General features: G+C 36.3%; 1 protein-coding gene across 1 annotated transcript in view; it reads right to left on the bottom strand.

Moving 5' to 3' along the window:
- MED13 (mediator complex subunit 13) overlaps window positions 1–17,750 on the bottom strand; it is a 96,849-nt gene that overhangs the window by 29,778 nt on the left and 49,321 nt on the right. The window contains exons 10-14 of the mRNA XM_020991822.2: window positions 14,323–14,539; window positions 12,949–13,030; window positions 9,859–9,980; window positions 439–529; window positions 109–323 (exon numbers count right to left, since the gene is read on the bottom strand). Coding sequence (XP_020847481.1) covers window positions 109–323; window positions 439–529; window positions 9,859–9,980; window positions 12,949–13,030; window positions 14,323–14,539 — 727 coding nt within the window. The remainder of the gene's footprint in view (window positions 1–108; window positions 324–438; window positions 530–9,858; window positions 9,981–12,948; window positions 13,031–14,322; window positions 14,540–17,750) is intronic.

Genomic DNA, 17,750 nt, shown 5'->3' with positions numbered 1-17,750 from the left:
ACAATAAATTTGGGAGGAAAAAAGTATAATCAATGTCAAAAGTACTGTTAACTGTAAGACTATAAGTATTTATGAAAATTTCTCTTGCGTAGTCATTTACAAATTTACCTTAATTTCAGAAGGTTTGGGACTGCAGAATCCTTCATCAACCTCAATTTTGAATTGGGCTCCTATACTGGAACTATTCCCATCTAAGATAGTTCCTCCAGGTGTAGTATCCATACTACCATATTCTTTGTTGTTCATATTCATTGGGGAAAATCCCATAATATGTTGTTCCAATGATGGTGGTGTTGGATACATCTTATGAAGATCTGCAGTGCCTATCAGAAACACATGTTTGATATAAAATAGACATCAAGAGAATGTTTAAAATTAAAAATATCAACTTGAGATTTCATGCATTTAAAAATACAACAAATTATTTAGGAAACTTACTTATGCATGATAGTGGATCCAAATTTCCTGCCTTTGACTCCTTGCAATTAGATTTCTCGTCTGAGCCATTCAGTGTTTTTTTAGAGCCAGGCTATTAAAAAATTTACATGAAAGTTTTATTCAGTGCAATTTCAGGTCAGAAATAATTCAAAATGAAAGCCTGCTCAACACAAAGTGTTTGTTTTATTTGTTAAACATTTACTAAGCACCTAACAAGTATAGTCTGTGAGGTGACGGTGAAGACACAAACTTTAGATAAGACGCATTCCCTGTTTTCATGTGGCTTATGGTCCAAAAGGATGAGACTGACACAAATATAAATAACTAATACACTATAAAATTACATGGCCAGTACATTAGAGAGTTACAAAGTAAAAGACTATTTTTATGAGGTATGAGGAGGAAATCTTTTATCAAAGGAAGTAATAAGGAAGACTAGATGGAGGAGGGTAGAATTTGAATTGGGTTTTTATAGAGTTGGTAGGGATTTAATAAGTGTAGGATGGAGGACATTCTAATAGAATTCAGCATAAACAAATGCATGAAGGTAGGAAAGCAAAGACCAAATTAGCAATACGATGTAGTTGAAGCACTGAGTACTTGGAGGGGGAAAATATAGTCTTGAAATATAGATAGGGTGGTGACAAAGTAGGAAGGCCTTAAATGACAGACGGAGGAATTTCAACTTGGTATGCAATAAGGGGACACATAATCAGATCAATGCATTAAAAGCAATTATTCTAGCATACACATGTAGGCTACACTGGATATGGGAAGAGTGTGGAGGTAGAAAGACCTATCAAAAAGCTATTTCCAAGGGGCAGCTAGGTGGCACAGTGGATACAGCACAGGCCCTGGAGTCAGGAAGACCCGAATTCAACTCCGGTATCAGACCAGACACTTGACACTTACTAGCTGTGTGACCCTGGGCAAGTCACTTAACCTCAAATTCCTTGTCCCCCCCCCCACAAAAAAAAGAAGCTATTTCCAGCAAGATCCAATCTCTAATTAATAAGAGGCTAAGGAGTATGAGCATTTAAAAAAAATACAAACTACAAACAACATTAAAACATACCCCAAATCACCAATAAGAGAAATGCAAATTACCTCCCACATCCAAACTGAGAAAGATTACAAAAACTGAGAATACTGGAGGGGCTCTGAGCCAATAAGAACAAGAATATACTGCTTATGGAGTTATGAAATGGTTCAATTGTTCTGGATTTCAATTTAGAATTATGTAAGAAAAATCACTAACCTGTCTTTATTCCAGCAATTCTACTTCTGAGCAAATACCCTAAGGAAGTTTAAAAAGATATATAAAGAAAAGTCTAATATATACCAATATTCATATTTGGAACCATCATCTCATGAAGGGCCTAGACCATCCATGTTCAATTCTCTCCTGACTCGAGGCTTTTTCCTCAATCACCAGCAGCCTTCTCACCTTGGAGATGCCTCCACTCCCGAGTTCTTGTCTCTGATTGGTGGGGCCCTGGATGGAATCACCATTTCATGAAGTGTGTAGGCCATCTATGTTCATTTCTCTCTTGGTTCCACTCCTGACTCTGGACAAATTTAGGGCCCTCACTGCTACAAGATAATCCTTTTATACCTCCTTAATTAATTCACTATCTTATTCACTATGCTTTTTGCCACCATTTCCTCCTTCACCCATCTCACATGAAGAGGTGGCAGGTGGCCCTTCTTACCAAGGTTAATTCCTATAATCTGCATAAGTGAATCCATTCTATCTGGCTTCTCAGTAGATTGTCCCCTCTATCATTCCCACTCTCTCAATCATCTTCAATCTCTCCAAGTATATTAGCTGCTTCACTATTGCCTACAAACATAGGCATTTCTTCCCAACCTCAAGAAACTTACTTGATTTTATCCCCACTATTGTCCATCTTTCTTGCCCTTTGTGGCTTAGCTCCTTGAAAAAGGCCAAGTGCTTCCTTTCCTCATACTCTCTTAACTGTCTATAGTATGATTCCACCACATTGTTCCACCAAAACTGCTCTCCTGTCTGACACGATCTCTTAATTGCCAAATCCAATGGCCTTTTCTCAATCCTCACCCTTCTTGAACTCTCTTCAGCCTCTGACACTGTCAATCAACCTCTCCTTGATTTCCTCTTCTCTCTAGATTTTTGTAATACTACCCTCTCCTGGTTCTCCTACCTATCTCATTACTCTTTCTCAGTCTGTCACAACCATTAACCATGGGACATGTCCCACAGGATTCTGTCCTGGAACCTCTTCTCTTCTTCTATACTATTTCAATTGTTGATCTCATAAGCTACCAGGAATTCAATTATCATCTCTATACAGATGATTCACAAATCTACATATCTAGCCCTAACCTCTCCCCTGACTTCCAGCTGAGCATCTCCAATTGCCTACCAGACATCCCCTAGACATCTTAAACACATGTCCAAAACTGAATTCATCTGTCCCCCCATATATCCCCCCCCATTCTTCCAAACTTCCCTATCACTACTGTTAAAGGCACCACCATCACCCAGGCATCATCATTAATTCCTCTCTTTACCCTTCATATTTAATATGAAGGCAAGGCCTGTCCATTTTACCTTTGTGGTATTTTTATGGTATATTCCCCTTTCTTTTCTCTGACACTGCCACCACCCTGGTTCAGGATCTCATCATCTTAAGCCTGGATTACAGAAATGGTCGCTGGCTAGTCTCCCTGCATAAATCTCTACCCGCCTCTAGTCTAACCTTCACTCAGCTGTCAAAGTGATCTTCCTAAAGCACAGATCTGACCATGTTATCTCTTCCTTTACCTTTCTTTCCTTTTTTTTTTTATATGAGGCAACTGGGGTTAAGTGACTTGATCAGAGTCACACAGCTACTGAGCATTATGTGTCTGAGGTTATATTTGAACTCAGGTCCTCCTGACTCAAAGGCCAGCACTCTATCCACTGTGCCACCTAGCTGTCCTTTTCCTTTACCTTTCACATCACCTCCTTACCAACTCAGTAAACTCCAATGTCTCCCTATCACCTCTAGGATTAAATATAAAATAATTTGTTTGGTGTTGAAAGGCCTTCATAACCAGTACATCCCTCCCACATTCCCAGTCTTCTAATACCTTAGCCTTCCCTGCCTTACACTTTAGGCCATCAACACTGGCCATCTGGATCTTTCTCAGTCATCTCCTTAGGAAAAGCATTTCACTAGCCATTCCTCATGCCAGGAATTTTCTCCTTATCTCTGCCTCCCAGCTAAAATCCCACCATCTACCGGAAGTCTTCTCAGATCTACCTTAATTCTAGTGCTTTCCCTCTTGATTAAATTCCCTTTTATCCTATATATAGCTTGTTTACACAGTTAACAGGTTCTTTTCCCCCCATTAGATTGTGAGCTCCTCAAGAACAAGAACTCTTATTTACCTTTCTTTGTATCCCTAAAGCTTAGTAAAGTACCTGACCTAAAGTAGGTGGTTAATAAATGTTTACTAATTGACTACATTTCTTGCCCCTGCCACCTATAACCCTCCACTTTCCAGTTCCCTTTTATACAATGTCTTCCATTAGAATATAAATCCTCTGAGGGTAGGAACTGTCTTTTTGCTTGTATTTGTATTCCCAGCACTCAAGAGTGCCTAGAGCTTATTAAGTGTCTAATAAATGTTCTATTACCGATGTATAAACAGCACCTTCTAGCAAATAATTGGAGGGAGGGGGAATGAGGGCCCTTGATGGTAGGCCATATTGAAAGAATAGTTAATGGTTTAATGACAATGTAACAGGAGGTCTCTTAAGTGGAGTTTTCCAAGGATCTGTGCTTCACCTTGTGCTGTTTGACGTTTTTATCAAAAATCTGGACAAAGAAATAGATAACATGTTCATCACATATAAAGATGACACAAATCTAAGAGGGACAGTTAACATATTGAAAGACAATAGGCAGGATCCAAAAGGATCTTGACAGGCTAGAGTTATTAGGCTGAATATAGTAAGATAAAAATCAACAGGGATAAATATAAAATCTTATACTTAGGTACAAAAAAAATCAACTTCATAAGTATGATATGGGGCAGGTATAGTTAGACAGCAGCTGTTTTGAAAAAGATCTGGGGGTTTTAGTGGACTACAAACTTAATGAATCAGCAGTCTGATGTGGGAGGAGAGAGGAGGAATTAATCGATGGTACAGAGAGGCATAGTTTCCACTGGATTCCGCCCTAGTCAGACCTTATCTAGAGTACTGTGTTCAGCTACCAAGACTATTGATAAAGAGGGAGTGCAACTAGAACAGTGAATAGCTCTGAGTCCATATCATGAAAATCAATTGGAGAAACTGGGCATATTTAGCCTAGAAAAGAGAAGGAAGACCCGGGGCAGGGAGTGGGAGAGATGACACATAATAACCATCTTCTTGCAGTTAAAGGACTGTCATATAGATGATTAACTTTTTCTATTTGACTCCAGAGGCCAGAACCAGGAACAAATGGTAGAAGTTACAAAGTTGATTTAGGCTTATTGTCAGGAAAATCTACCCAACAATTAAGAGTTATTCAAAAGTAGAATGGGCCGCCTCAACCAATGGCAGGATTTCCCTCCTTGAAGGTCTTAAAGCAGTGGCTAGATGACAACTTGTTGGTTATGCTACAGTGAGGATTCCTTTTGTGTATGGATTAGAGTAGATGGGCATTACAATAACTATGCCCAATTACTGGGCAATCAGTCAGCTAGGTGGCTCAGAGGATAGATACCAGGTCTGGAGTCAGGTAGACTCATCTTCCCGAATTTAAATTTGGCCTCAGATATTTACTAGCTGTATGACCCTGGGCAAATCATTTAACCCTGTTTGCCTCAGTGTCCTTATCTGTCAAATGAGCTGGAGAGATACCACAGTATCTTTGCTAGGAAAATCCCAAATGGGATCTCAGAAAGTTGGACACAACTGAAACAAATGAACAACACTGGGGAATTTCAGAAAAAAATTATAGCAAATTAACATAATGAAGCATTGTTATATAGTAAGAAACAATAAAAATTCAGAGAAAATTCAAAAGATCTTCACCAACTCACATTGAGTAAATAATCAGTCAAAAGAATATGCATCAAGGCAGCTAGGTGGCACAGTAGATCGAGCACCGGCCCTAGAGTCAGGAGGACCTGAGTTCAAATATGGCCTCAGACACATAATATTTCCTAGACTGTGGGCAAGTCACTTAACCCCAATTGCCTCACCAAAACAAAACAAACAACAAAAAAAAAACAAAAAAAGAATATGCATAATGACTACAGCAAGGTAAGTAAAAAAGATCACAAAAAGGGAAACTTCTTTATGTGTTGTTTTTTTTGGGGGGGGGTAAGCAGGGTTAAGTGACTTGCCCAGGGTCACACAGCTAGTAAATGTCAAGTGTCTGAAGCCATATTTGAACTCGGGTCTGTCCTCCTGACTCCTGGAGCCCTATCCACTGTGCCACCTAGCTGCCCCTAAAAGGGAAACATTGTTATGGGAAAAAAGCAAGAAAGCGCCTGAAAAAGAGATAATGAAATCTAACCGTCATGAAATAGAGGTAGGGGACTACTAGATTAGAATACTTCTTCTGTTGTTAAATGCAGTCACTCTATTTGGTATTTTAAAAAATTTTTTTTCTTGTTAAAAAAAGAAAGTTCAATGGAGGTAGAGTGTTGAAATGACTAATATAAATAACATTTTCTTTTTTCCTCTCTTTAAAAAGAAAATCTGTTGCAATAGTACATAAAGAAGCTTAGTAGGGAAAGATGTGGGACACATTACCGAGGCAGAGCCAATGGGACTTGGTAACTTACTGGATAAGAGGTAATGGAGCGGAAGAGTTAAAGATAAATCCAAAATTCCAATCGTGGGAGACAAGGGTGAATGAAGGTGCAGAGATGACAGGAAAAAAAGTGATGTCATTAGAGCAAGTTAAAGGGGAAGATAAGTTCACGGAATAACGAGGTGGAAATAAGACCAGGACTACAGAAATAGATTTGGGGGTCATTTGCACAGGTGGAAATTGAATGAGACTGACAAAGGAGAAAGTGGAGAGAGACAAAAAGAAGGCCAAGGATAAACTCTCTGACAACATCCACATTAGTCAGAAAGATAAAAGAGTAAGCAAAATAATTATGGAAAGAATCTCTATAAAGGCAGGATGAGAGTATAAAATGAGTGTAATCTCTAAAGTAATCTTAAATGTATGCTTCAGATGTAAGTTAGTGGTAATAGTGTTTCAGGTTAGGACACTTATTTGGGGCAACATCTGATCCCAAACTGAGAAGTATGATAACCTCTATTTTGCAGTATTTGAGGAGGAGAGGAAGGAGGTTGCTTTGAATTATGTAAAAAGTTTCAATTACGGTTACCTTCCAGGACACAGAATAGAAATTAGGTTAATAGTTGGAATTTAAAGAAATTGTCTCAATAGAGAATGATGTATACATAGCATATTTGCTTCTGTAAACAAAATGCTTTTAAAATCTTCATGAAAACATTCCAAGTAGTATTTAAGTATTTTCTGAGCTGATTTATACATTTTAATCAATCCTCCTTAGCTATAAATGGTATAAAATGTAAACTTTAGTGGAGTCACTATTCCTATGATAATAATTATCAATGGATTTAAAACAAGAGTGTTTTTTTTTAAACAAGTATTTGGCTTAGTCTCCTTGGTCTGCTACAGTATGTTCTTAGAGTAGCAAGTCATTTAAAGAACCAACACAAAACTCCTCTCCATCACCCTTTGGTACTCTGTTCAAAGTAACCTTCTTTGTAAATATCCTTGCTGTCTGTTCTGGAGTAATCAAAAAAATATTTTTTTTAATTAAAAAAAAATCACAAGAAATATACAGACAGTCAAGCACTCTGAAATGATGTTAATATAAGCCTAAAATGAAATGGTTAAGAGCTAAACCCATAGTTAATTGTGTCCCAAAGTGGACCATATCTTTTAAAGAATGAAACGCTAAAGTCTGCTTCATCTCATTTAACAGTTTAAATCATTAGTACAAATGTAAAACTATTTGATAACTAAAAGCAAAAAGCATATATTTTAGTGCAGGAGTTCTTAACCTATTTTGTCTTATGAACCCCATCTCAGAATAATGTTTGTAAATGCATTGAATAAATATATAAGATTAGAAAGGAAACCAACTTATTGAAACAGTTATTCACATTTCTTTTAATTTCATGCACAAAAAAATTTTCCCTGTTCTACGTTCTACTATAAGAAAGGTATCATGAGGGACAGCTAGGCGGCACAGTGGATAGAGCTCCAGCCTTGGAGTCAGGAGGATGTGAGCTCAAATACGGCCTCAGACACTTGACACTTACTAGCTGTGTGACCCTGGGCAAGTCACTTAACTCTGACTGCCTCACCAAAAAAAAAAAATAAAAAGAAAGGTATCATGCACCTTAATTTCCCAAGTTATCTTTTTGTAATTTCTTTTGTTATGCCAATTGCTTATGTCTATATTTCACTAAGTTTCCAGAGATGTAACAGTCTAAGGCAGTGTGACCCAAGAATGATGTTTAAATTTTTAAATACAATAAAGCTTTATTTAAAAAATTAAAAACCATTCTTAGCTTGTAGTCTGTATAAAAACAGGAATGAGCAAGATTTGGTGAGATTTGGTTTGCCAACCCCTGGTATAAGGAATCTAAACTTAATCAGTTTTTTGAAATGGCTGTTCAGAATTAAATGCTAGACTTTTTTCTTTTTTAAAGAGATGGAGGGTGTACTGGGGAGGTAGCTAGGAAACTATAAATATGGAAATACATACAATGTCAGACTCGAACAATATTACTGGCTAGCTTTGCTGAACTAGCTTTTTTCTTTGTTATAGGGAGTAAGTGAGGGGCAGGTAAAGATACACTGAGAAACATATGTTTAGAATAAAAAATTATTAAAACAGAACTTGAACACTAGCTTTTGCCCATTCACAATGAACTTTTCTATACTATGATGACCCACAACTTCAAAGGAAGAGTAATTATTATTTATTAGCTTGATGAGAACATGGAATTTTAACTATTTACATATACATTTTCCTCCATATAAAAATAAGGATATCTAGCTATAATAATTAGCCTTTATATAACATTTTAAATTTTGCAAAGCACTTTACAAATATCATATTTTATCCTCATGACAACCCCAAGAAATATTATTATCCCTATTTTTTTTTTAACAGATAAGGAGGCAGAAGTGATTTGTCCTGGGCCACACAGTTATTAAGTATCTGAGGTCATATCTGAACTTAGCTCTTCATAACTCCAGGCCTAGTACTCTATTAATTATGCCACCTAGCTGCTTGCCTCAATGAAGGAGATAGTTTAGCACAGCTGAAAAAGCACTGGCTTTAGTGTCAAGAGGAACTGGGTTCAAATCCTGCCTTTATTACTACCTGTGCACTTTGTGGAGGCAAATCATTTTAACTTTCCTGGGCCTTTTTCCTCTTCTATAAGAATCTGAGACCAGCTAATCCAATTCTCTTCCTGGAGGGGAAGCTGGTCTCTGAAACTCCTTCCAGCTCTTAATATATGAACCTTTGTTTTCACATCATAGTCATATCTGTAAATACAACTTCCTCACTCCCACAGAAAATTAAGACTCCCCTTGTAAAAGACAACGAAGCCAAAATATTAGATATAGAGACTGCATCTGACAATGTATACAACTTTCTGCCCCATGTAGCATCATTTTCAAGATGTGGGAACCAACAGAAGATAAACCTCTTAATGGGCATAGCTGTTAATATTAAAGTTCCTTCTCTAATGTCTGTGGCATAGTCAAACTAATTCAAAAGTACACAATCACATAGCACAATTTTGTTATGTTAAGAACAATATATCAGACTGGTTAAATAACATTAAAATGGAATTGATTAGCATGATTCTTACTTGTGTAATTTGGTGCTCCATCTTCAAGATACATGGGTTAACTGATCGGTAGCCATTTGATTGGTTACCCATCCTGGAACACTACTTCAGGATAGCCCTAGCCACCATGCTTCATTTCCCCTATAGCCTCCCCAAACTTCTTGCCACAGAACTCTCTCAGTACTCCACTGCCCCCTCTCCACCCTTCAGTTCTAGAACCAAGAACAAATCAACTCTACCATAGTGCCTGGATGGAGTTTGTCAATCTACTCCTCAAATGACTCTCATCATTCCATTAATTTTCTAAGTGTCCTTCCTGGGCCACAACTCCTTTATGTATGCAGACATCATAAGTCGCTTTTGCATTTATATCCCCAGGCTTACCACAGTACTTGGCACATAAGCCCTTAAAAAATGTCTCAGTCATTCAATAATCCAATCCACTGAAAATCTTTTATAAAAAAAAATATACAAATTTCATGTAAATTAGTGATAAATTCAGATTAAATTATGGTCCAAAAGGGCAGTGTAACACTCACTGTTAGTTCATCTTCATCAGAATTGAAGAGATTGTCAAGGTCAGTATAAGAGACTGCTAGGTCAGAATCATAAATAAGGCTGGTTGATGGAGGACGTGCATGACCACCAGGACGCTGTGCATCTACAAAATACGAACAAAAATTATATAATTGAAAATATAACATGCTACTTAAATCAGTTAGAGGAAACTTCCAACTTATAAAAGAGGCAGTATTCTTAAATTTGGTTTTTGTTTTTATTTATTTTTTGTTTTGGTTTGGTTTTTTGCTTAGGCAGTTGGGGTTAAGTGACTTGCCCAGGGTCACACAGCTAGTGTCAAGTGTCTGAGGTCTTCCTGACTCCAGGGCCAGTGCTCTATCTACTGCACTACCTAGCTGCCCCTTTTTTGTTTTTATTTTTAAAAATGCTCTCTGCAACTTTAAACATCTGATGTTAGGTGTTGTAGTCAAACTTTTGTGGATCTTACTTTAATTAGCAATGAAATTAGAACCCTGAACATTTGTAATGAAAAAGTAGAAAATAATTTTCCAACATTAGGAATGAAACACAAAAGTCACTTAACGTGATCTTTCTTTTTTGATACAGGTAACTTATAGGAAGTAGGTAAAGTACAAATGTAATAAAGAGGAAAAAAAGTTTCCTGAAATAACAGAGTAAGAGTTAAGAAAAAAAAAAGGAAAAGGAATTCTAGTATTAAAGTCCCAACTTCACACTCAATATAGGAGCCCTTTCTACAATACCCTTCACAGATGGTATAGTCTTCGCTTGAACACTTTTAGGAATGGATCACACTATGTCGTGAAATAGCACATTCAACTTCTAGACAGCCCTAAATGTTAGATTTTTTCTTAAAATTAGTTTAAACCTTCCTTTTCCCTTCTAATTAAGTTCCACCTAGTGGTTCTAAATCTGACTATTACAGCTCTATAAAATAAGTCTAATAATTCTAAAATGATTATATTGGTCTACATGATCTCCAATTTCCCTTCTGGCTCTAAATACTATGATTCTAGGTCTGACTCATTTTCCTCTTCTCTGTTGCATATCAGTATCCCAGATGTTACAAATACTCTTCATATAACATTTCACATAATCTAGGCCACCATTCTCTAGAGCAGGGCTTCTTAAACCTTTTCCCACTCATGACCCTTTCAGTGCAATATGCCAGCTGGAATAGAACAGCTGTAAGGAATAGTGGATAGAGTACTAGACCTGGAATCAAGAGATAGGTTCAAATCCTACCAGACATTAGCCTGTGAGATCATGGGGAAGTTAAAACTCTGTAGGGCTCAACTTCCTCACCTGTAAAATGGGAATTAACAGCTATAGTCCTCAGCCTCTTAAGGTAGTTAGGTAGGAGTTAGGAGAGTCAAGTGAAGTAAAGTATTTAAAGTGCTCTTGCAAACCTTAAGGAACTATATAAATGTAAATGTCAGGTGCTTTTGTTTTTAAATGGATGGTGATGTACATGAGAAAGACCGTCTATAAAAGGATGGAGCAGAAAGGAGGGTAGTGTGGTACAATGATAATCTCCAAGAAGGAAAATGGTAGCACATCTCAGGCAGCAAACATTCAAACAGAAATCACCCCAATGATATTACTGGACCAAGACATCTTGGATGATGGCCGGAAGGACAGAAGCAAATAGGTCAGTTGTTCATGGGCACCAAGTATTCACAAGTCTTTAAATTAGCAACTTTGGGATTAAGATTCAACTTTTCTGGAGCAGCGAGGTGGCACAGTGGATAGAGCACTGGCCCTGGAGTCAGTAGGACCTGAATTCAAATCCAGCCTCAGACATATAATACTCACTAGCTGTGTGACCCTGGGGAAGTCACTTAACCCCATTGCCTAGGCTCCCTTATCCCCACAAAAATTCGTTTCTCATTTTGATAATAAAAGTTACTATAATTCAAGTTTAAAGAATCTGAAAAGTCTATTTGCTCACACCCACAAAGTATAAAAGGAAATCTGAAAACAGTACCCAGTAAAGTTTGGGTTGTAGAAAAATCAGAGACATTTTATAATAAAGACATTCGAGTCTGGATTTCTCAGAGTTTAACACCTATTTTTCTTCTAACTTATAAGATTCTGACTGCAATACACTTCATTCAAGTTCTGCAAGGTTCCTAGTCTACTGGCAGACCAAATTAAAACTCCTCCTCTTTTAAGATGCAACTGTGGGATAGCCTCACCTTTCAGAATTGAACAGAATCCCCTGAGTCACCTTCTGACAGTTTTTCATTTCCTTCAAGGGTTCACTGGGCTGACAACCAAGGGGATTAGACTTTGCAACTCTAAATGTTCTTATACTACCAAGCTCTGTAATATGTAGGTTCATAGATTCCTATCCAATACATGAACTCTTTTCACTTTTTGATTCAGATTAGCTTTCTCTTCTAGTCTCATTAGTAGCTTCACTCAGACACAGAGCTTAAAACTCCATAGGAAGGTTCCTTAGCAAATAGCTTTCCCCTTTCTCTTACCACTCTAATCACTACTACAATATAAAGTACTTTTCCTAACAAGCAGCTAGTTGATACCTGTAGAGAAATAAAAACTGTACCCTAAACAAATCAGGTGAAAATTTAATAGTGAAGGTAGTCTGATTTACTGAGGGGTTATTTGGGAGTTGGGGGGAGGAGTTGTAATTTCATTAGTGTAGGAATTCTCTTCACCAAAACAGTTCAGCAACCATTCTACAACTTAAGAGTCTTAAGACAGCTTTCTTTCTGAGAGGTTATGTGACTTGTCCAGGGTCACACAGCAAGTATGTGTCAGAGGTGGGACTTAAATCCAGGTCAACGTGACTGGAACCTGTTCTCTATATATCATTTTGCCTCTTGATTTACTTAGTTCTGGGAAGGGAAAAAAGGCTTCAAAGATTTATTTTTTATTCTCTTAAACGGTTACAAATGAGTAAATTCTGATGTTTCCAATAATCTCAAACTGCTTACAATATACGAAGATGTTAATAAACCTATATTTAAGTTTTAATTCAGAAGACCTTCCTTTTTATTAAGTACATTAAGACTTCCATTGCCAAGTTGAAAATAAAAAAAGACTATATTCTAAAATGTCATCTTTACCTTGCTTGACAGAGGGACTAAATAATGACATTGCATCTTCCTCATGTGATAACACCGTTGCATTAGATGTCCCATCTTCTGCCTGCAAATGAGAATGAGGAAGCATTTAGCACCTTCATTTTAAAAAGTCCACCAAATTTCAATCAATACATTTATTATAGGAAACATTAGTTCTTCTACAAATAACACATTATTTATTTAATGATTGCTATAACTACAAGAAAATATTGATAAGTTAAATATTTGGGGCTGCAGATATAGATGTAAAAGTATAGGTTAATAAGCTTGATCTCAAAACAGACTTTGGAAATCAATTAGCTTTTTGATACTGTTGCTGGTTAGCTCTCTTTTTAAAAGTATCAAGTGTGAAATACTTTCATAGATGCTAACTGTAAACTTTCTTTTCACAATCGCATTACATCAAAGCTAAACAATTTCAATTTTCATTAGGGTGCTTAATGTAAATATTTTGGTTTAGAATAATAATTTAGAGATTGGCTAGTTCCATCTGATCATTTTATAGATGAGGAAACTGAGACACAAGTGTTACTTGACTTACCCAATGTCACATAGCAAGTTAGTAACTGAATCAGATCTAGAGCCCTAGTCCTATGAATTGTAGACCTTTGTTCTTTTTATTATGTTATGTTGTCTCTTCTCTGACATGTCTCTTGCAGCAGGTATTCAAATATTTATTTAGTTTTTATATTTTCGTTCCTATGGCACAGTGACTAAATTTGAAAACTGGGCAGCAAGCCAAATAGTTCTATTACCCAGCAACTCTACCCTTTATCAGTACAATAAACTAAAGTTATGTTTAGCATAACTTTAGGTCTACACATTTTATTTCACTCTAACCCTCTGAATATTGGTAATTTATCTCCAGCATTATTAATCAGAATAGAGGCAGGGTGATAGACAGTGGCTGCCTTTGGAGTCATTAAACCTTAGTACAAAACCTGCCTTGAACTTAACCTTTTTCTTTTCTTCATTCATTTACTATGTTGTAGAGAAGGCGCATTGGGGGTGGGAGGGAAAAGGAGGAGGAAACAGGCTTGATCAACTCAAAACACCTGATTTCCAACTGTGAAGTTTGACAAACTTATCATATTATGAATATGTTTTAGAGGACCAAAAAGGGGAAGATTTCCTCATCCACAACCTTCTAAAGTATCTCAAAACCTCTATATTTTCAAAAGTAGCTAACATTTAAAATATAACTAAAAGTATTCACTTTAACATAATCTTTGCAGGGATAGAATTGCTCTGAATTTTTTTTAAAGTAATAAAAAGAACAAAGGAAAGGAGAAAAGTTAACAAAAATAACCTATGAAATTATCAATCACCTTTCAGAGCACTATTTTCTCTACTCACCTTATGTTTTTTCCCAGGTTCTCTATCACTGTTCTGCCTATCTTTTTTATTATCAGGAAAAAGAAATTCCACATCTCCATCAACAAATGCATATGGATCAATTTCAGGTTCTTGTTCCATATCAGATACTACTGCTGAAAGATACTGATTTTTACTCTGATACCGTTGTACCAGTTCATCAGAAACCTTTAAAGGTTTTTTACATTGCACCATTAACCTGGACAAAATGAAGATAAAATTAGAAATTTTTATTTCTCTATATCAATGCATGCTTTCCCCTCCCCTCCCAATTCCCCTTCCCAAAAATTAGAATCATTCAATTTAAGAGCTGGAAGGAGTCTCAATACCAACCTTGTCTTAGAGACAAGGAAACTGAGGCCTAGAGAACTTATCCAAGGTTTTATAACTAATTAGTAATAGAAGCTAGGAATAGAACACAGATATAGTTTAAGCTTTTTTCCATTAAAAATAAAACATGTCTTGTGAAAGACCTTTACGCTGAAATTCGGCAACATTCAAACATTGCCCAACGTACTTTGACTCAGGCCTTTTTCTTAAGAAGTCCTTGAACCTATTCTATTTTAGTAAAAGTGACTGAAGAACCAGAATGGGCTAATTTTGTAGTATTAAACATGATAATGGCCACACTTTCTGCCAAAAACTAATTGTAATAAAAACTATGTATCAATTCATTATTATCTCATCAAAAGAGGTATACCTTCTAATTAATTCTGCTAGGTGTTTTATGGGAGATAGGGGTGGAGAGAATATATAAGCATAGGTACTCCTTTTGCTCTAAGTTTGAGACTAACAGCTTTAAATTTCAATTAGCTGTACTGTACAGATTAACAAGTGAAACCCAAAGAAAACTCTTGGGACAAACTTGATTGATTCTTACAAACTTGACTGAGTTCCCTAGTGTAGGAACTCCCAAAAGGGAGAACTCCCTCCAGCAAACCTTTTGGCAATTTAGTAGATAGGTACCAGGGAATTCTTTGAGGCATAAAGAGGTAAAGTGTCAAAGATAAAATTTGAACTTAGGTCTTCCTGGATCTAAGCTCAGCATTCTATCCACTATCCTAAGCACTTCTACACAAAAACATATTCAAGTTATAATCAAACAATGATCAGAATGCAGAACATTTCTATAGTTAGTGGTCTCAAATGCTTCTGCTAAGAACATTAATGGGTGAAAACCAGAGTTGACAATCTTTTTACACTTGCCATCTCCCAAGAGGAAGCTGCTGTCTTTGCTACTTCTGATGTCTTTTTTCTTCCTTTAGTGCCAAAGGTACTTGTTTTAAGTAAACTCATTTTACAGAGTTGATAAAGTAGCGGTCAGATTCATTTTAAAGACTTTATACTACACTGTAAATTGGCTTAACTTGATGCTTTACCTGTCATCTCCCCTATGCCTAATACAGGGCTTAATATTAAGTGCTTAACATCTATTGAAATGAATAGGAGGAAGTTCTTATATTCTAGGAAAGGATGGGAAGTACAAAAGGGAGATCCCAAAGAAGTGATTTAAAGTTTATAAAAGAATTAGTACTATGATGCTGAAGTATTATAATACTAAAGAACACACCACAGACCTAGGCTACTAGCTTAAACCTCACTGTCAATGAAAGCTTTCAATTCAAACTACCAGATATTTATTCCTTATAAGATAATAACTGAAGTCAAAGGGAAAATAGGGTTCGCAATTAGGCCAACATTGTTGGAACACATACATTTAATAAATTCAAAATTATCTTATTCTCAGAGAGTAGCTAAACAAAGATCTTACAGGATAACACACTTATAGTACTTTTTCCTCCCATGCTTAGATACACATTAGTTCTTCAAATTTTCACAATTATTATTAGCTCTATTTCACAGATAAGAAAAAGTTGAAGTGATCTGTTGAAGGTCACAAGGGCTAGTCAGTGGCAGAGACAGAACTACATCCCAAGTCTCCTAATTCCTAGTTCAATGTGTATTTCAATTTGACCACACTGCTTTCCCCAAACATTTCACAATTATGTATTTACAAGTGACTAATCACATACACAAGTGTCTGACTATGTAGTATGTAAGCAACGTAACAAGTGTAAAGCTTTTTGTATTTTCCCAGAACCCTAAGACTAGTATAAAGCAAATGGATCAAAGTATCTTTTCTTTGCACATGTGTAACCTATAGCAAATTGCTTACCAGTTCAGGGAAGGGGAGAATTTGGAACTCAAAAGTTTTTAAAAGTGAATATTAAAAACTGTTTGTACCTGTAATTGGGGAAAAAAGAATAAAAAAACCCCCGAAAAACCCTTTTCTCTACCCTGTTAGGTAGATTGTTACATTATTTACATAGGTAACTGCTGCACTGGGTAATAACTTCATTAAGACACAGTTGGCTAACCACACAGTTAAAACTTAAGGACAAAAAAACTAGATTAATTTCCCAAAGAGACCACTTTTTGGCCATTTTATTCAAAAGTGAAAAGAAACAATGATCACAATATTAAGTGTTACAGGCAAATGACTCCTACAGGTTCAGGGACATGAAAGAAATTTTATATTCCATGAAACATTACTAACTTCAAGTTACAAAATAAAACTTTAAGTTAAATTCATATTAAAGCACATACATGTATAAAATGCTTTTATATATGCTGCAACTAAGAAATCAGTTACATCAAACTATATAGTAATACATCTCTAAAGATGTAAAAACAGAAAAATTTTCCAGGTTTTTTTAAGGGGAGCAATTAAAAAAGACAGGATATTATAATTTACTAAATCCCCAATTTAGTATCAAAATAACTGTGTGTCTTGATAGCCAACCTCACCTCTTCCTGAAGGAAAGTTTCATAGAGAGTCAAATAATGACTAATAACTGTTATTTTAATAGCTAGAATTTATATACAGCACTTTTAAAGTTTATGAAGTGCTTTACAAATATTACCTCATTTTTTCTTCATAACCCTGGATGGTGGGTGTTAATTTTTTTTTTTTAACAAAAAAGGAAACTAAGACAGACAAAGGTCAAGTAATTTGCCTAAGGTAACAGCCTGTTAAGTATCTGAGGCAGGATTTGGACTATGGTCATCTTGACACCAGAATAACAGTGCTCTATTCATTGCACTGGGCTTCTACTCTAATCATTCAACAAGCATTAAAGCACCTAAACTTGCACGTGACACTGGGGATAGATAAACAAAGAGTGAGACAAAATACACAGAATATACAAAATATAGGTAATAGGGAAGGAAGGCAACAGTAGTTTAGGGGGAGGAGTGGAAATCAGTGAAGGTTTCCTGCAGGTGTTCTTAAGGTGCATCTTAAAGGAAGATGGATTTTATGATGCAGAGGCATTAAGTATACGCCCACTGTTATACACGCAGACAACAGACGTCAAAAGTAAAACCCAGACTCGAGTCATCCTGGTTTC

The sequence above is a fragment of the Phascolarctos cinereus genome, unplaced genomic scaffold (assembly GCF_003287225.1).
Source record: "Phascolarctos cinereus isolate Bilbo 61053 unplaced genomic scaffold, phaCin_HiC Scaffold_5;HRSCAF=322, whole genome shotgun sequence".
In the NCBI taxonomy this organism is placed as follows: domain Eukaryota; kingdom Metazoa; phylum Chordata; class Mammalia; order Diprotodontia; family Phascolarctidae; genus Phascolarctos; species Phascolarctos cinereus.
The sequence above is the reverse complement of the archived record's forward strand: the minus strand, read 5'-3'. Positions and strand labels throughout refer to the sequence as shown.